General features: G+C 45.8%; 1 protein-coding gene across 1 annotated transcript in view; it reads left to right on the top strand.

The window, feature by feature from the left end:
* Positions 1–17,883, top strand: part of srgap3 (SLIT-ROBO Rho GTPase activating protein 3) — a 76,192-nt gene extending 58,309 nt beyond the window's left edge. The window contains 11 exon segments of the mRNA XM_048254940.1: positions 1,354–1,414; positions 2,312–2,389; positions 2,710–2,815; positions 2,817–2,842; positions 4,080–4,185; positions 5,328–5,555; positions 5,817–5,890; positions 9,253–9,433; positions 10,579–10,728; positions 10,860–11,172; positions 12,697–17,883. Coding sequence (XP_048110897.1) covers positions 1,354–1,414; positions 2,312–2,389; positions 2,710–2,815; positions 2,817–2,842; positions 4,080–4,185; positions 5,328–5,555; positions 5,817–5,890; positions 9,253–9,433; positions 10,579–10,728; positions 10,860–11,172; positions 12,697–13,206 — 1,833 coding nt within the window. The 3' untranslated portion in view covers positions 13,207–17,883.
* Positions 17,884–20,790: the final 2,907 nt, after the last annotated feature.

The following is a 20,790-nucleotide window of genomic DNA, read 5'->3' as shown; positions in this document are numbered from 1 at the left end:
CATGGCTCTGAAGATGCAGACTAGCAGGGTGTCAGCTTGCATGCTGCCTCTCTCATACAAGTCATCAGTGCACACCTTTTAAAAGGTGCCCTAAACCAGTGTTTTTCAACCTGTTTTGTGCCACGGCACACTTTTGACACTTAAAATGTCCCACGGCACACTAACGTCCTGTGTGAAGAAAAAATAAACATACCATAGGTTAAAATTTCAAATAATACACAGATATGGCCTTATTATGGCTTCTATGCAAGACCTGCTCAATAAAACAAGCGCCCTCTGTTTGATTTGTAGGTATATAATTTATTGTTGTTATGAACTGGATATGTGATGATTCTGTGAATACTGGATATGGGGCCCCCGTTGTACAATGCCTGCATACCACAAATAGTGCAATCATACAATCAATGAGAGCATGTGGTTATAAATTCTTTGATGCAACAGTTGCTTTTCTGAACCAGTGAGTGACATTTGGGTAATTTTCTGCGGCACACCTGATGATCTCCGGCACAGTGGTTAAAAACAATGGCCTAAACGAGTTAGTAATGACATTAGGGTTTCGTGCATTACATTAGCGTTTTAGAAATTGAATTTGTCTAACGCATCGCACACTAACGTAGTCCCATTGGCAGTCTAGAAAGCACATGTTAAGATGGACGCTGATGTGCTCCTGAGGAGGGCACATTTAAACTGCACCCCCATATCTGCATCTGGAGCCAGCCCAGTCCCCCCTGCACTACGCCTCCACAGTGGGCATTCTCAGCTGTCTGCTCCTCTCTCTAACTGTTTGTGGTTCTCTGCTCCCCTTCCTCTGCTCCTCCTTGCTGTCGATGCTTTCTCTACCAGGGGAAGAAGGAATGCCCGTACCCGCAACCAGGTACTACCAGCAGGGGTGGGGAGGGAGAGATGCCATATACAGACATATAGGGGATGGGGTCTGTTATCACTTTTAGCACACAATTTGATTTCTTCTTCCCCTCACCAATGGTACTAATGAGAGTGTGAACGGCCTTTCTCTCTTGCCAGATAGCAAGCTCCAATAAGGGACCATCAATAATGATGCCGCCTTAATGTTCTATTTTTTTGTAATGACGCCATGTAATTCATATAAAACCTTCTCACTCACTGCTATCACTTAATACACTGGTGTGGTGTGTTGGTGACTTTGATAACAAACTTAATGCTTTGCTTTGCTTTACTAAACAATGTGCCTGAACTGATCTCTTTACTGTGATAATGGACGGAGCGGGATTGACATGGAGACCATGGAACTATTCCTGGCAAGGTCTTCAAAGTGAAGATGTTGTAATTATGGGCTTTGTCACTTACTGGACATGGAAATGATTTCCTTTTCAGGATTCCGGTCAACCCATTCCATTGGTTGTTGAGAGCTGCATCCGCTACATCAACCTATATGGTAATTTATTCTTTAATTTATTTGTTTTTGTCTTGTGAAGACTTTGAAATATCTCTTGAATGTCATTCAAAAGCATTGTTTCAGAGTCAACTGTCTGTATTGAAATCAGTTATGGAATGTTTATGCTATGACGAGTTACAAATTGATCAGGCATCAGTGTGGCTAGTTTAAATGCATACTCATCTGTTGCAATGGCTCTGTAGTTCTGGGGTTTGTTCCTCCTGAGGGGCTTGGTGTGAAACTCGTCCCTCCAACAGATGGCTTTTATGGGAATGCCTCTGTAATGTGTTCCAGGCACGGAGTTGCCAGTGTGTAAATATTTAGCTGTGCCTTTGCTGTGTGCACTTTTCTTTAGCTTTTCCTCACTCTAGCATCAAGCTGAACAGCAGATTCAAATTAAGCTGCTGTAATCAAATAAATGATTTTTATTTAGCCACTAGGGCAGAACATCCATTTTATATTTGTGTCTTTGTCTCTAAGTTTAAAGGGAGGAAAAGATAACAGATCTAAGACTACATTTCTTCAGTAGGGACTTCAGCTGCAGTGTTTTTTTTTATTTAGACCACTGACTGCTTTGGTCTTCTCTACCATCATATGTGATTTCATTCATGTAAGCCCCCAGGCTTTTGTATTTCCACCCACAGCCCCGGCTCTAATGAAAGTCCAGAACCTGATTAGGACCACTCTAACAAAGACCATATGAGTCCAGCAGACGGGGGGGTGGGTGTGGAGGAGTTTTTCTGAAAAAGGGGGAAAACGAAATCTCTTTATGGCTAGATTACACACTCTCTCTTCTGTGCTGTGCCTTTTGTGTTGGCTTTCATGTACTGAGGCATTCTGCTGTCAGCGTAATGGCAGCTTTCTTCTGACCCGAGGATCATGTTTCTCTGCTTTCAGGCTTGCAACAACAAGGCATATTCCGAGTCCCAGGATCTCAGGTCGAAGTTAATGATATTAAGAATTCATTTGAGAGAGGTCAGTTTTGCGTGTGCGTGTGCGTGTGCATGTGCGTGTGTGTGCGCGAGGTCATTTAGTATATTGTTCTTTTGTTTTCCTGCTGAGGGAGAAAAACGTATACATCCTCAAATATCAAAAATGATCTATCAGGGCAAAAGTTATGTCATTGAATGGGTTGTGTTAGACATCTTGTTTTAGCCTGTCTCTTGTCAAATGTAAACCACACGTCCTGGCCGAGCCTTTCCTAATGGTGTTTACAGATCCGCACTCTTACAGTGATTAGGACCACCAGCTGAAAGATCTCCCCTAACTCAGTCCACATGTTGCCACATTCTCAGGTGAGGACCCCCTGATCGACGACCAGAACGACCACGATATCAACTCTGCGGCTGGGGTCTTGAAGCTGTACTTCAGGGGCCTGGAGAACCCCCTTTTCCCCAAGGAGCTTCTTGGACCTGATCTCCACCGTCAGTAAGTCATGACCGCAGCACTGGACTGTGTTTGTGTGTGTGTGTGTGTGGGGTGCTTCAGTGAGCCAGGTGCACAGGCAGGCCACTGGCCTGGATTCAGTGGTGTCTCTGCTCCCAGCCCATCTGGCCCAGCTCTTATCAGGGGCTCCAGATGGAGGGAGGCTGACGGAGGGTGATGGAGCACTGCATCACTGCCTGCCTCTAGCCCCTGCTGAGCAAATAGGAGCGCCAGCTTCCTGAGGGAGAGAACTTGCGACTCCCGGCTAATGAAGAATGATCCATCCGGCTCTCGGGTGAGACGCTCTACCTAAAAAAAGGAATGCCCATGGGGTGGCCGTGCCCCAGTTCTCCAAAGTCTCCGGCATGGCATCGCCTCCTCTCTGGCCTTTGCCACAGGTTAGCGGCACAAGCTATTAGCGGCGCCCCCTGTAGAGTGAGGCTAAAGGGAGAGGCCCAGTAGATCAGGCCTGGTGGGGCATTCCTCAGTGGGCTAAAGGTTTCAAGGGAAGGTAAGTGGAGAGGCGGAGAGGCTTTGGCGCAGTTCCTGCAGTTTACTTGAGCCGTGCCCCTGCGCGGAGATGTGTATCACATGCCACCGGAGCTTTACAGGACATTAGGAAGGGCTTTTTTTTTTCGTGGGGCGGGGCGGAGCGTGGAGTGCGCCACATGGAAACAATCGCCACGCCACGGCTCTCTGCCCGTGATTTAACAGAGAGGTGATTGTGGCGGTGGGAAGGGGGCCACATCAGGGCTTTTGTCGGCACTCAGGTCTGTGAAAGACGTTGTAGCCTCTTGCAAGCGCCAGCTGCAGCGCCCTTGACTCCGTCTTTCTTTCAGTCTCTCTCCACTTTCTCTCCTCCCCCGTCTTTCATGTGATTGGAAAATGTTGATGAAACTCCCAAGTGGTTTTGACAAACCATAACTAATGGCACCTTGTGAGGCTGGTTTGTATTGTATTGGAACAATGTGTAAGTCTTGGGGAAGATGTAAGGCTTTTGTTAGAGGCTGCAGTGAATCAAATCTTGCCATGATAATTCATTCATTTCACTTCACTAACAGTAGTGTCCAGTTTCAGACAGGAAAAATATTTTTTGTTGTCCATTTGTTTACTTCGGTCCTCTTTTCTGATGTTTTGTCTGTGTTTTCATGCTAATATTTTCAAGATGGAGCACAGCTCAGTCATTTGTGACGCTGTAATGAATTTGCTTTCTAACCCCTCACATTGTTCTATGTTCCAGAACTGGAGTCTTCAGCTGAAAGAGCTCATCACATTCAGCAGATCATCGTGACTCTTCCTCGTACCGTGATCATCGTCATGAGATACCTGTTCGCATTCCTCAATCAGTGAGTGTGGAGAGCCTCCTACTGTGCCACAACCCCCAGCATGGCACCCTTTTGATTTGAACGATCCAGAAACAAACAGTGTGTGTGTGTGTGTGTGTGTGTCTGTATGGTGGTGTGTACAGTATGTGTGTATGCACTAACTGCAAACTCTCATGCCAGCAGGGTTCTTTGCTCTGAAATGATTAGCTTGCCATAGTTGTCAGGATCTGGCTGGAGACGGATAAAAAACAACATGCCTGTTGTCTAGTAAATCAGAATGGGCTTGGAAATCACAGCAAGCCCTCGCAGCCATAGACACATTCATTTACAAAGAGTCGTCGAATGGTCCCACTGTTCACATCTAATTTATTACGCCATCTGTCAGCCCCACTTTAAACGTTATTTATGAGTGCTGAAACTCATCTCTCTGAAGTAATATACCTGTCCTATTTTATTGGACTGTTATTGATGCCACCATTGCCCAGATCCCCTTTAGAACAAAGAAGTTTATTTCATAGCCAGAGTTTTTACTCTTGTGATTTTTTTTTTAACTCAAACCCCCTCTTCCCTCCCTTCACCCTTCACTACAGGAATTTGTACCTTTGCCAGAAGCAGAGCTTTATACATCTCTCTCTCTCTCTCTTTCTCTCTCTCTCTCTCTCTCTCTCTCTCGCTCGCTCGCTCGCTCGCTCTCAGTGGGTCAGCAGGCTTTAGCTTTGATTGTTTTTTTTTCTTGTATGGAGGAGTTATGGGTGCAGAGCTGGGCTGAGCACAGGATGCTGTGCACATGATGAATGTGAGGGCTTAATGCGGATATAGTAAACGCAGGCCTGCTGAACTTACATGTGTTACCAGGATTTCCTGATTTGGGGGATGTGGAGCGATATTCTAACCGAGTGGAGAAGTCAGTATGTTGTCGGCTTACAGGGAAACACCAGCCCAAACTCTGCGATGTCACAGGCAGATATGACTTATCTTAAGATTACGCTCACTAGCTTTGGGAACATGTTTTCACAGAGTTTGAGTTACTCCACAGAGTCTGCTACTACAGAGACTAGTAGAGGGAGCTTTTAAGGTCTTTTGTACAGAAGGTGTGGTTACAGTCTGTTGGGATTAAACACCGTCCTTTTCTCCTCCCCCCTCCCCCTCCCTCCTCCGTCCAGCCTGTCCCAGTACAGTGACGAGAACATGATGGACCCCTACAACCTGGCCATCTGCTTCGGCCCAACCCTCATGCCCATCCCGGACGGCCAGGACCCTGTAGCGTGCCAGGCCCAAGTCAATGAGGTCATCAAGACCATCATAATCCACAACGAGCTCATCTTCCCCAGCCCGCGCGAGCTGGACGGTCCGCTCTATGAGAAGTGCATGACCGGAGGAGAGGAGTACTGGTGAGCGGGGCACAGGCTGTTGCATGGCAACACAGACCAAAGACACTACATGCAGTGCAGTGGCAGCAGGTTGTGGTTCATTTTATGGGTGTTGTAAGAGGCAGTTTGTAGACATCCAATCTCTGGTACTTTTAGCACATAATAAAAAAGAGATGCAAAGTAGCTAGTTTGTCAGTAATTGTCATTATCATCATTATTGGAGTCATTAGGCCTTCTATTTCCTCATAGAGAATGTTTTTGGCTCTCCCTGTACCTCTGCAGTGATAGCCCCCACAGCGAGCCCGGGACCATCGATGAGGCAGACAACGGCACTGAGCCCCACACCAGTGATGATGGTGAGTGGCGCAGCCTCCCCACATGTTTCCAATACTGGGAGTGTTTTTTCCTCTGTGACTGTTTATGTCTGGGGGAAGAGAGCAGACGCACTGGAGAACAACAGCCACTCAGGCATCACACCATTTTGAACAGAACCCCTCATGATAATTCAGCCGTTCAATCGAAAAAAAAAGAAAACGTCTCTGTGCTGTTTTCTATTTCTCTCCATCTGTTCTCTCCTGTGAGTCCCAGCCATGTTTGCAGTTGTGCTGATAAGAACTCCCAAAAAGAAAATAATCTTTTCGGCTGCTTGGCAACTAGAGGCCGTGTTTTGAATCTCCGCCGCGCGCACGGCTGTTCTCTCACCCTTTTGCTCTCTTGGCAGCGTTGCTGAGCTCTGCAGCACTGGCCACTGCGCCTGGGCACCGTGTCATTCTGATCCGACGCAGTAGTCAGCACTTTGGCCGCGGGTGGCCCAGCGGCTTGATATATATAGACAATATAATTCATGAAATGAGCCATTCAGTTAAGGCGCATACACTCTTCACAGACGACGATGACAAACATCAGCGCAGCATGACGAGGCTGTAGCGCTGACCGCAGCGGATATGCCACCGCGGTAAGCAGCCAATGACACGGAGCTGTCTCGGTGCGCGTTTTGAGATGTACATGGTTGATTCTGCAGTTCAGGATGGACGGCCGGTTTTGTGTGCGGCCGCGGCTGATGTTTTGGGCTGCTCACTGGGCTGGAGGAGTGGTCTCTTAATCTGCCCAGATGGTTCTCCCGTCAGCGCTGGCTGACCTTATTCACTGGCAGATAATGAGGAAGATTCCTAATGGGTTGTGACAGCCCAGGCCTTGCAAAGGCTCTCGTCTAGCAAGAGCCCAGAAACACATTGTTGGCCATCTCTCTTTCTCTTTCTCTCTCTCTCACACTCTTTTTCTCTCTCTCTCTCTGGTATTATCAGCCTTTCACCAGCCTTTAGTTTTTTTGAAGAGTATTTCCACCCAGACTCCCTGCCTTTGTGTGAAGGCAGTGCAGTATAGTGAGTCCAGCCTGAGAGCTCTCCCTCTTTGTGGTGCCTGTTCCCGTGTCCTCGCCACCCTCTGACCGACTAATTGCGCTCGACCCCCCCCCCCCCCCAATGAGAGTTAACGCGGTGATCCCATCTCTTCTGCGGTCACCCGGCTCTGAAGTGACCCTCTCCTGCCAGCGCCTGTGAGGGCGAAGAGAATGGGGATGCTCTGGTGGGTCACTAATTTGGGCCGACACTGTTCCCTGGTCACTGGGACCCAAGTTGGGCGGGAGGCCTGTCTCAGCCCCAGTGCTGGGGGGCCTGTGGAGAATTCCCCACCCTTTAATCGGAGCTCTCGGAGGGCAAAGTCGAGTCACGTGGCCTTGACTGTCCTGGCTCTCTGCAATCGGGCGTTGCCACAGCAACAGCACCACTCTCTGACACAGAAATGAAAGAATCACATGCCTGATTTGTGCGCCTGACTTCTGTGCCCATCAGAACCCAAGACTTGAATAGCCAGTTATGAGCCTGATTATAGCTCTCGCATTTATTCTCTTATATCCTGAGGCGTGCTATTACAGTGTGATGACGCAGGATGTATGTTATAACCACTGATAACGTCTGAGTGGCCAGTCTGTAGAAGATAAAGCCTAAGACCTTATTATGAGTGGTGTGTGTATAGACAGGCTTGTCTTCTCTAGATGGGGTATGTGACCTACTGTATGTCTGTGGTGTGCTGTATAGACGGACATCTCTTCTCTAGACGGGGTATGTGACATACTGTACTGTATGTCTGTGGTGTGCTTTATAGACAGGCTTCTCTTCTGTAGATGGGATATGTGACATAATGTATGTCTGTGGGATATTCTCTCCATCTACCTTTGTTGCTCTCTGTCTCTCTTCCCTATTGGCTGTCTGTGTTAGAGCACCACCCCGTAATTTCACCCCCGGATGGAGCTCTTAATGACATTGATTGGGCTCAGTGGTGGCCATGGAGATATCCCGCTGCTGGACGATTTAGGCCATCCATCTAATTAACCCAGACTGACCCCTGCCATCTGACAGTGGGAGAAGCTGAGGCGTGGCTGCGTCTGTAGCCCCCGGCCCTCCAGACACCAGTCAGAGGGGCCCGGTGGACCTGCCCGGGTCCCTGTCCTGCTCGGTCCCCTGTCCTGCTCGCCTGGCGTCCTGCTGGCTCATCTGAGGGAGTGGATTGCTCAGGCTACGAGCAGCATTTGTTTCTAGTCCCCCCCCCCCCGCCAACACTCTCTGCATGCAGGCTTTGATTTGATGCTTTGAGTTGTTTTGGCATCAGCTGTGATGCTTCCTATTACTCGGTCACATCACCCGCTCTTGTGTGACAATGATGATGTGGAGCCCCAGGGAAGGTGTGTGTGTGTGTGTGTGTGTGTGTGTGTGTGTGTGTGTGTGTGTGTGTGTGTGCCAGACATGCATCCTTTGGCACTCTTCCCTGTCTCCCCCTGTGGGTCTAAGCACAGGAGTCCCTGGGGTGGCGGCTCTAGCCAGCGGTCCCCACTGACCCCAGCCCTACGGCTGCGTCCTGCTGTCTCCCCTGGTGGATAAGCTGCAGATGGAGCAGTGTGTCCTGACCTCACATGTAAACATGGGCCACTCATTCACTGTGCAGGCTGGGAGAGGTGCTGAATGCACCCTCCAATCAATCAGAGAGAGAGAGAGAGAGAGAGAGAGAGAGAGAGTTCTTTATACTCTTTCATGACCGACGTGCAAGGACCTCTCAAGATTACAATCATCCAGAAAGCCTTTTCACTGCCCACCTGATTGCTTTTGTACTGTATGCATTCAGAGGTTTCCTTCCATGTCTTCGTCCTTTTGTTAAGGGTCTTGGTACTGTTTAGGTCAATGCACTGGTGTGTTCTACTCAGACACACGTCTAACACACACACTTTTTGTCCCAGTGTGCTTGAAACTAGGCATTAAAGCACTGTATTTGTCAAAGACTTTACACACACACACACACATACAGTACATACACACATACACGTATACACAAATGCATTCCTAGATGGTATACTGTATGGCATCATTACCATCTTAACCACTCAAATAACCATAACAATCACAGCTGTTTATGTACAGTAGCCTGTATCTGTTTCAGCACTTAGCCAGCAGACAGGGCTGGCATTAGAGCCTCTCCCTGGAAACACACCGAGAACAGATATCCTCATAAAACACAATGTCATGGCTTTAATATTGCACTCTCTCTCTCTCTCTCTCTCTCTCTCTCTCTCTCTCTCTCTCTCTCTCTCTCTCTCTCTCTCTCTCTCTCTCTCTCTCTCTCTCTCTCTCTCTCTCTCTCTCTATGACACTATTTCTGTCACATGCAGAAGTAGAGCAGATTGAAGCCATTGCCAAGTTTGACTACACGGGTCGCACCCCGCGGGAGCTGTCCTTCAAGAAGGGGGCGTCGCTGCTGCTGTACCACCGCGCTTCGGAGGACTGGTGGGAGGGTCGGCACAATGGCGTCGACGGCCTCATCCCACACCAGTACATCGTGGTGCAGGACCTGTGAGTACATGGCCATCTCCTGTCTGACTGAGCCCTGTTGCAGCGTATCCAGCAGGGATATCCTCTCATCCGTTAAGTACTGTACAAGTGAGAGTTCAGCGTGTGAGAGTTCAGTGCAGGCTTTAGATAAGGGCCTCGGCGCAAGTGAATTAATGCGGATTAGAATGTAAACACCGTCAATAACATCAACAGGACGGAGAAAAATATATCAGTCTGTTGGACAGCTGACCTTCTCAATCCTACACATTAGCACCATTACAGGCCAGCAGGGCAGGAGGAGCGCATTGGGGCTCTGTGTCGCTGGGCTAACGGAAGAGCAGGCTTAAGTGCCTCGGCACACAACCTTGATCTGATCACCCCCGCCGCTCGTCAGATCCGTCCGTAATGAGGCCCTCCTAAACGCCGCCATGCATAATTCATGGCTGCTCCAATGACTGATCTTGGCCTAATTCTCTGCTGTGTATTTGCATACCATGCAGCCCATTAATGTTTTCCACTGCAATTGGCCCAGGCTCAGCTTCAGAAGTGTGCTTTTGGCAGCTGTGAATTTGTCACACATACAATCTAGGTTGTGTGTGTGTGTGTGTGTGTGTGTGTGTGTGTGTGTGTGTGTGTGTATGGGGCATATCTTGCATATCAAGCAAGATCATCAGTGGCATAATTTAAGTCAAAAGTAGAACAAAGGCAAATTACTTTCCATTATTTGATTTCACATCCTACATACAGATGTCTCTGATTTTAATTACTGATAGAATTTAAGTAGTGTCTTCTTGATGAATGAGTTTATATGGTAGGTGAGTCACAGACACAGGTCTCTGCATAATTGCTCCTAATGGAGGAAAGGAAGAGGCAGACAATTGATTATTTGAGGCTCTTAATGTCTGACAGATAGCGTGGATGTGAGTTCTGTCAGATTAAGACATTGTGTGGCCCCAGACAGGACATTAAAAGGCCCAGGGGCGCAGCTGGGTTTCTTTCTGAAGCTCAAATTAGGTAATAAAGCTCAAATTGGAATTCATGGCTCAATTGATTTGCTGCATTTTGGAAGGGGGCATTAGTAGTCTGCTCAGTGCCATCTCTGGTGCATCTCCGCCATTCCTGTTTTCTTTGTTTGACTTTGTTTGTTTGTTTTTTGTGTCTCACAGAGATGATGCGTTCTCAGACAACCTCAGTCAGAAGGCTGACAGTGAGGCCAGCAGTGGGCCAGTGTTGGACGACAAGAGTTCGTCCAAAAATGACCTGCAGTCTCCCTGTGAACACAACCCAGAGTACCCCTTCGGTGGCGTTATGGGACGGTGAGTTTGCTGTGCTGCTTTTGGAGACGTTTTGAACTGACCGCTAAGCAGCGGTAGAGATGTGAGCAGACGTTTTGTTGTCCGTCGTTGTCACGGTGCTGTGCTCTGCTGACCGTTACTCTGACTTGCAGGGTGCGGCTGCGCTCGGACGGGGCAGCGATACCTCGCCGCCGTAGTGGTGAGACCCATAGTCCCCCGAGAGGCACGGACACTCCCCCGCGCGCTGCCGCCTGTCCCAGCAGCCCCCACAAGGTGGCTGTGAGCCGCGGGCGCATCGAGAGCCCAGAGAAGAGGCGTCTGGGCACGTTCGGCAGTGCCGGCAGCATCAACTACCCGGACAGGAAGACCTACCCGGAGGGTCACCCACTCAGGCCCGTCCCCGGGGCCACACGCCACAGCAGCCTCGGAGACCACAAGTCCCTGGAGGCCGAGGCCTTGGCTGAGGTAACTAGCTCCCATAGACATTTCACGCACTGCACATCATCCAGATTTCTCTTCACACAGAGATATGGGCCCAAGTGAGTTCAACTCAGCCTAAAAGAAGTTTGTTTGGGTCAGACTCTGCTCAGTGGTGCTGAGGCCAGTCCTTATCTTTCCCATTCTCTCTGATTCAACTCAAACCACTTTTATTCCATTTCTATTTCATATTCTAACTGTGCACTGCTCCAGCATTGCCTCTTACAATGGGTGAAGTGCAAGGTTACTCTGTTTCAAGCATTAATGTGGGAATTAAATCATTCATGGAGTAGGAGTGATCCCAGGTACGGTCCATTCAGAACAGAAACAAAAAGCCCTCAGAGGCTCTTTCTATGGCTGCTGGTGTTCCTGTATTCCTCTGGTAGGTAATAGCCCATCAGTGAATGGATCTGTGCAGCACTTCTCACTCTCTCTCTGTCCTCCACAAAGCCCAGGATCCCATTAATGCATACGGATATGTCTGGGTCCAGGCTGAGGCACTCATTTCTCTCGGTCGCACCCAGCGATCATAATAAAAGTGATGACACAGAGGGCCAAATGGCCTTTGCAATAATAGTGCACGCTGTCATCTCTGTTGGCTAATGTACTCTGGTGACGACGTGTGCTGTAAAGAGGTGGCAGAGTTACGACCACACAAACAACCCACTGAGGACTCTATTCTCAGCATGCTAACTGCTAAAAATGAAGTCTGTATTGCTGTATAATAATTGCTGTGTTTGTGTGTGTGTGTGTGTGGGGGGGGGGTTCTGTGTGTGTGTGTGTGTGTGTGTGTAGTGTTGTGTGTGTTTATATATTTGCGTTGTCCATCTGTCATCAGATGGTTTTATCTGGATGTCTGGATCCAAAGGGCATTTGCTTAATAGTTGGTCGGTCAGTGGAGGTGCTGTAAGTGGGGAGCTGGTCTTTGTTTGCCCAGAGCCAGGGGCCCCTCTGTGAGTCTGAGAGCTGTCTGTGGTGCTGGGTAAATGTCACGGGGGGAAAAACTGGCTTTGAGAAGAACATTTTCAAAGGAGAAACTTGAGGCACCAAATACCACTCAACCCTTAAAGCTGTTAACTCTATTCTGTAGGCTGACAGTAACGGTCAGTTTGGGTTTTTTTTTTTTTTTTTTTTTTTTTCAGAAATATAGAGAATTTTGTAATCCTCAGAATCCATGTGCAGAAATATTGGAGGTTTTTGTCTGTTTTGCCGAGAGCTCAAATGTTGTGTCCTAAATGACCAAGCATTTGACCATAATGATCCAGTAATGGTACCATCTTAATTAAGCACTCCGGAGCATCTTCTTTGAAGAGTCCTTCATTAGTGCTGCAGTAAACACTTCATTAGCGCATGCGGTATCAATGGCCGTTGCAAACGAGTCAGAAATATTGCTTTTAAATATGCTGAAGGATCCCTCAAAAGTGCAGTCCTGTTTGGTGTACATGACCCATTTTTTCGAGATCTCTTATGGAATGCTTCTCTTTTCAGTCTGTCATGTGTGTCTACTCACAGGACATAGAGAAGACCATGAACACAGCGCTGCACGAGCTCCGTGAGCTGGAGCGCCAGAACACGGCCAAGCAGGCGCCGGACGTGGTGCTGGACACGCTGGAGCCGCTCAAGAACCCGGCCAGCTCGGAGCCGGGCAGCCCTCTGCACACCATCGTCATCCGCGACCCGGACGCCGCCATGCGCCGCAGCTGCAGCGGCTCCAGCAGCGAGATGATGACCACCTTCAAGCCGGCGCTCTCGGCCCGCCTGGCCGGGTCCCAGTTGCGCCCGCCACCCATGAGACCCCAGCGCCCCGCTCCACCACAGCAACCGCACCACCACCACCACCGCCACCACCACCAACCGGGGCAGGGCCAGCCGGGACCGGGCCACCGCTCCAGTAGCTCAAGCTCCTCTGGGGTGGGCAGCCCCGCCGTCACCCCCACCGAGAAGATCTTCCCCAACAGCAGCGCCAATGCTAACGCTAACGCTAACACGGCCGCCGCCAATGATAAGTCGGGCACTATGTAGTGGCCAGACTGGTTAGGGGTCTGCCCCGTCCTGGAGGCCTGGCGAACGGCTGCTGCATCTGGCCACCGGAAGCCTGATGCTGTTCCTCTGACAAGAGGGAAGAATGAAATTGCAAAAGGAAGCAAAAGAGTTCTTGGTCCTCTGTCAGGTTTTTCCTCAAAGTTATAATTAGCCCTTCTCTCCCTCTCTCCACTAAAATTCTCCTCCTTCTGAAGGTGAACATGGGTTGCCATGGTGACCAACCCTGTGGAGAAGCTGAAAAATGCTCACATTCTAACAGAGATTCATGAAGCACAGGTGAAACATAATAGAGGTGGAAAAAGACATGCCTGTTTTTGTTTTCCTACCTTCCTTTAGACACCTTTAATTTTACCTCAGAAATAATTCCATTAATAAATTCAGTATATTTGGCTAGGTCCCATTCCTCTAGACCTTTTGTTGACTGTTTATAGAGCAATATATTGTTATGGCATTAGTATTTTTTTTTCCTCCTGCACTGGTTATCCAGAGATCTCTCTCCATGACGGGGGGACAAATTAGCTCCCCCTGGTTTGAAGGGAAGTTCTGAGGCAGTCCTGCTCTCCTAAACTGGATTATAAATGTACATTTAGACTACCAGACTTCTCAAAGACTGTGACCAAAACGGCATCTTGCCTTTGAGCTGTACCTGTACATAGAGACTTCCTGTACTTGAAATTGTAATGCCTTTTGTTTGTAGTATAAGGGATGTTCAACTAAGTAATTACAATACATAGCCAAGTTGTAAACATAATGTATGAGATGCAGAAAACTGAAACCATATACCAACTAATTGTAAGAAACCTGTGGTATAAAAATAATTGTGTAGTTTAACTTGTATATACAGTAACTCCTGAGTAGATTTTTTAAGTGTTAATCTTGTATAGTCTAAGACAGACCAGGCAAGGACATGACAATGGGATTTTTCCCATAGAGCAGGCAAACAACCCACCACCAAGCAACCAGCAAACCATAGATGGAAAAACAATTCCTGATCTGTTTTCTCTCCCCCATTTCTGCATGAATGGGCCACAGAAAATGATTTGGAGTAGAGCTCATCCCACACATTCTGCATCACATTTCAGAGTATTCCAGTAATGCATTAACCACTAATGCACACACACACAATGTTCGTCATGTACAGTATCATTAAAAAGGTTAATTACATTTTTCTTCATTCAGCATTGTTAATTATCATCCAATATCATCAAAATTGGAATCACACTCTTTATTCTTGGACGGTGAAACAGACTAAAAGCGAACCCTACTCTGTGATGTACTGTATGTCAGTAGATTATTCATTCATTTGATGAAGTCATGATAGATCTGGGCCCGTATTCACAAAGAATTTTAAGGTTAAATGTAGCTCCTAACTGGCAAATTTAGGAGTAACTCCTAAAAATAATGGATGTGTCAATCTTAACTTTAGGACAGCATTTTTGTGCTGAAAGTACCATCATAAATCTATGAGTTTAGAAGTAGTCGATAGGACTCCTAACTCACTAAGACCAATTAACAACAGATTGGAAAGTAGCAGTTTGTATCATTCCCCGACACAGTGTTTTGAAATGTCCACATTACAATGTTTTGCTCATGCAAAGTCAATTACACGAGATCTGAACCCCAAGGGAATAACTGTGTAGCCTGAGAGGGATGGAATAACGCCACCAGCAACAACTAAAACCATTGTCAACATGTAAACTAAATGTGGGCTTAAATTGTATTGTTTATCAAATTAAATGAAGCTACTTGCTCTCTTTACTATGCAAATGTGTAATCATACAGATGCATTTTATCAACTAAAGATACTGTGCCAATCCATAGTGTATTCCATCACTGTGTTACTGTAGCCTTATCTTAGGAGTTGTCATTTGTAATTTTTTACTAAAAGTTGGTCTCAGCAGCTTTGTGAATAGGTTTTAACAGAAAACTCTTTGTTAACAACTTTTCATGCGATTCCAGGAGTACTCTTAGTGAACAGATGAAATACTTTGTCAATATGGGCCCTTGTCTTCAGCTAAAGAGTGTTTTAACAGAATCATGTTAACAAAGGCTGAAGTGATGCCCTGCCCTCTTCAACCCAGAGAATTACTCACTGAGGCTCCATCTTATGCTCTCTGTCTTGGAAAGCACGGGATTGCAGCAGCACTGCTGCTCACTCACCCAGTCACTCACACACTCACTCACTCACTCTGTAAACAAGGATTGGTATGATAGTGATACACTCTCATGGGCTTGCCTCTTGGTGTGTGTCTGTGTGTCTGTGTGTGTGTGTGTGTGTGTGTGTGTGTGTGTGTGTGTGTGTGTGTGTGCGCGTGCACACGCGTCACTAGTGTGAACTCATCCAGTGAGCCTATTGTTATGGATCGGAGAACTCACAGTGCCTGAACCCCTGGTGTGGAGGTTCTTCTGGGCCTTGTTTTTTTTTTTTTTTTTTTTTAAAGTCCACCTACGCAGACGGGAAGGCCTGAACCCCATGCCGCCAGAGCCTCTTTCACATGCCCCCAATCTGTCATCCTAGCTTCTTCTCAGAGGTGCCCGTCTATGCCTACTGATAGGATAGAGAGAAATACTCACTCATGTACGAAATATTTGCCTGATTGACCCAGATATGCAATCAGATGGACTCCAATGAGATCTTTGGACACGGTCCCTGCCTGGCACCTAATTTAGCATGTCACTTTCAGGCAGCTTCACAGAAGCCTCTTGCTTGTTGGGGTCTCATAGATGTTATGCCTGTATTACCACTTACAGTACAATGCTGGAAAAATATAGTTTTGTTTACTTTCGAAATTTGATCAAACGGGCAGCCTTGCTTCAGCAGATCTGAGCACAGTTCTTGTTTTTGTTTTTTCTTTTGCAGTGTCACACATCAACCGATGTTCACGTCCCTGTGTCATTCCTCATCTCATAATCACTGAATTAAATACTCAATAAATAGGAATCATGTTGAAAAAACGAGATGTCCAATGCCACTCCTGCTGGTAGCATGTTGAATAGACACCAAGGCTTCCCTGTAGTTTCTGTAATCTCTGCTGATAACTCGCTTAGACAATACAAACACATACTCATAACCTGCATGGTCACTATAGAGGAGGAGAAATGTCTCTTTGTGCAAACAACTGCCACTATTAGTAACAATGATTTGTGCTCCTTTATTCTTAAAATCGCACAAGCACATGAAGAGTATGTCTTCTTTTACAGAGACAGGCATGTTCAGACCTAATAGGTCAATGATATCCGGCTGATGATGTGTAGGGCCTTGATGGATCCAAATATAACAGAAACAGGTGCAGTTTAATTTCAAAAGCACGTTTCCTCTTTATTTTTTGACAGGTGTAGGCTACACTTGGGTTCTCTATGAAAGGTTTTTTTTTCTTCTAAAAATCATAGTCTTGCTGAGGATTGCAAGACTGTGATTATGCCTATCTAGTCATCCTTGATGCTGTGATCATGTGGCCCAATGAAGGTTCTAATGCCCTCTAGTGGCTTTGAAGATAATCAATGGGGGATTCAAGTGAAGCTTGGAATGGCATATCAGACTGGTACATGAGCGCCCACTGCAGGCCACTGCAGGTACTAGTCCCTTTAGCATCATTTCCGTGTAGCTCTTTGGGGGACATCTCAGGAGGAAGCCACATTAGGTCAATCTGTTTTTTTTTTTTTTATCTTTTGGATATTTTAGTTTTTATCATTCCTGTCTTTTTCAAACTTTGCATGCATGTATTGTTTTCTTCATTAACAAGATTGCACATGCCCAAAAGGAAAGCACAGACTTCAGCCATCGACATATTCCAACTGTCTCCATCATGATCTATTTGTTTTTATCATTTAGACATTTACAAGTGCCTTTGGTGCACATCATTCGTTGATTACAGACTTGCATATTTTTTTGGAGAAGTAATATGTTTTCTTTAATAATCGTACATGCCTCTGTAATGATTAAGTGCATTCCCAAACTAACTGTTAAATCAGAGACCGCCCTCTGTATGAACTCTGTATGAAGTAAGACATTTTAATAGCCTAAAACCTTGCCTGTGCTGTCAACAAAGTTAGAATTATTTTATGATTTTTAATATTTTCGGATTTTTGTAGGGATCGTGTCAAGGCCCTTCGTAAAATCCTGCCGTCTCGTGGACGTAATCGCTCTCCTCTCTCCATTTCTGCCTCTTAAGACCTCTGACTGTGTCACAGTGGAGCTTTGCAATCCTTAGCAGTATGCTTATTCTACCTAGTGAATGCATTGCAGTATTAAAGGCTTGGTGAGCCTGTTTGAGGATCTTGCCACTTGCACGGTTACAAAAAGCACTCGACACACCCTTACTGTGGTGCTTACGGAAATAGGCATCATATCTGTCTTAGGTTTTGAGTTTAGGAATGTATGCTAACACAGGTTGTATTGTATGTTTGCTAACATGCCAAGCTCTTTCTTTTTTGATTTCTGAGCTCACCTCTCACATGACCAAACTGGCTGGCTGTCTGTGGCATAGGTTGTGAATCTCTGTCATACTCTTTTGCCCTTTCGTGTCAAGTGAACCTGTCTGTGAAATGAGTGTCTGAGTGGTTGAATTCCCTGTGATGTAAATGTACACCATGCCACTGATTGGATGTGAAGAATCCTGATGTTTAAATAAATACAAATTACTTTTTTGCCCTCCATTGAAGGTGACATGAGCTTGTCTCTTCCTGTTGCTTATCAATCTGCATGTCTTCTGTGATGGTCTACACATGATGATATTGAACAAATGGCTGACTGATGAAATAATAGACCTTGCATTATTTTAAGAAATAGTAAGTGATTCTAAGCTAATACACTTTTTTTGTTTTAAAGTATATTTTTTGTGCTTTTTTTTTGGACGGGACAGTGGAGAGTGATAGAAGCAAGTGGGAGGGAGAAAGAGATGGGGCAGGATCGGGATATGACCGCAGGTCAGATTTGAACCTGGGTCCCCGTGGGCACTTGGGCCCGTATATGGTACGGGCGCTGTAGCCTGCTGCGCCACAGCGCCCCCAGCCAATGCCCTTTTGTCACATTCAGCAGAGATCTTCTCACGATTGACTAGTAGTCTGTTATATGTACACACTGAAAAAGTGTAAGTGTGCCTACACAGTCCTGGCTCTGTAACCTGAAAATAAACACAGTGGGTGCGAGTTATAGCATATAAGTCAGACACACAAAGTGGGTAGAGTCAGGCCAAAGTTAATTAGTCTTGGGTCAGATACAGTAGATTACTTTGAAATGTAATGTATTATTGAGTATAAGTAAGTATAGTAAGTATATATGCTCTTTTGATCCCGTGAGGGAAATTTGGTCTCTGCATTTATCCCAATCCGTGAATTAGTGAAACACACAGTGAGGTGAAGCACACACTAATCCCGGGGCAGTGAGCTGCCTGCAACAACAGCGGCGCTTGGGGACCAGTGAGGGGTTAGGTGCCTTGCTCAAGGGCACTTCAGCCGTGCCTACTGGTCGGGGTCCGAACCGGCAACCCTCCGGTTACAAGTCTGAGGCGCTAACCAGTAGGCCACGGCTGCCCCACAGATCAGTAATGTAATCCATTGAATTACAAAAATAATGTAATGTAATCTGAATACTTTCAGATTACTTCAAAATAAAAAAACCTGAAAAATGAAATACATTGAATAAAAAATACACTCAATCAAGATCATTTTGACACTGAATAGCATGTCTGACAATGCCAATGCACGCCCAGAATGCCTTCTATTGCATTATGTAATGCTATTCTCACAAGTAGGAGCATGACCCTTTTTGTCTGTTTCAGACGAATCGATGGAGAAAAAAGTGTATTGAAAAGGCCCTTGACTGTGTGTGTTTACGAGTGTGTGTTGGGGATGCAAGATGGCCTACTTAATCGGTAAAATACTGACATTGTGTCTTCTACAGTACATTCTGTGTCCATTTACTCCAAATTGGGCCTATCTATTAATTTTCCGACTATTAACTACACTTCATATTGACTGCATGATGTAAAGCTACTATAGTATTTTGTAATTTCTATTTTATTGAGTTAAAGAAAATTACTATGTATTTCCTATCAAAATACTTTATTGTATTTTTATTTGTTTTAAAAATACTGCAAAATAATCTCTGTGAGACATTTATGTGATGTCATAAAAGTGCAGAATGATGGAAGCTAATTGGTGCTGACTTATGCCAAGCAGACACTGTGATGTTGACCTGATTTCAGCCCAGAATCAGTTGGATCAGACAAACCTTTGAATCAGGTCTGTCCGATTTGTTGTGTAGTTTGAGCAGGCGCGCAACTAGAGCCTGCTAATTATTTCAACCAAAACCACGTTGCCACGTACACAGCTCATTCAGCATCATTACAGTACAGCAAAATTATACCATTACCGTACATCAGTGGTTCTCAGTGTAAGGACCAGGGTCCCAGAGTTAAATTACTGTAACATTGGGGTACCAAAGGATCTACTAAAAAAGGGGACTACTACAAAAGAAGGGACTGGTGGCCAAAGACCAAAGGGGTTTCCTCGGCTCTGATGTATTGTTCTTGTCGGGACCTGGGGGAGCTCCCCCCGGAAGAAACTTTTGTATATTCTAACATTTTAATGCATCAATCTGGTGCACTTTGAACAGAAATTCAGAGGTTACACTTGCTTATTTTTATCTATGGATGGACATATTTGTGCTATAGCCTAAACTATTTTGCACTTCAGAATTTTAACCATGCACACACAGGTGGAATAGTTATGATGATACTGCAATAAGTTCACAACCACTAAGCATATGTGCTGAATTTTACATTTCAGAAATGGTCAAAAATAGTGTACATTTCAGCACTCCATGAAAATATGCAGAAGTGGTCACCTGTGTTGTTCAGATAGTTAATCTAAGATACAGTGTAAGTTAGTTATCTTGGTCATTGTAATGGCCATCTATGCTGTAGCTTCCTTTTTCAGGACAGCCTGTGCTAACCATATCTGGGAAAGTATGATGTGATAATATTTGCATATGACTTAATATGTCAGGCTTTATATCAAGAAAAAAACATTGTGTCTCATTACTTTTTTTTTTTTCATATTTTTGCATTAATTTCACTAGGAAGGCAAGGAAGTGTAAGTAGGATTGTCTGGAATCTGGCAATAAGAACCATGATAGTGGGATACTCTGTGGCTAAGCAATTTACGAAAATGTATGTACTGACATAAATAGTTTACATTAAAATACACTATAATTTCCTCGTATTCGGTAGGTCTGCTGTCTATTGTGATATAGGGTTTGTCATGTTTTGAGTGAAGAGTTTGTGAGATATTTCACCGAGAGTAATGGGTGTGCAGAATGCAAATACGATTAAATTTCATGTAAGTTCAAAGTTAATTTTCTCGCTAACCATTTATCACAGCAACCTGGCGCTAATATGATTGGAAAGCTTAGATTCCGCTCGTTCCTAGATTCCACTTGTGATATGCTGTGTGATATATGTGTAATGAGTAGGCCTACTCCGTGAGCAATTTAGTTGAACCTGGACTTGAGGTTTTACTGGGGCACAGCAGTTCAGTATTGGGGCATGTGCCCCAGTAAAA

The sequence above is a fragment of the Alosa alosa genome, chromosome 10, assembly GCF_017589495.1.
Source record: "Alosa alosa isolate M-15738 ecotype Scorff River chromosome 10, AALO_Geno_1.1, whole genome shotgun sequence".
NCBI lineage: Eukaryota > Metazoa > Chordata > Actinopteri > Clupeiformes > Clupeidae > Alosa > Alosa alosa.
The sequence above is the reverse complement of the archived record's forward strand: the minus strand, read 5'-3'. Positions and strand labels throughout refer to the sequence as shown.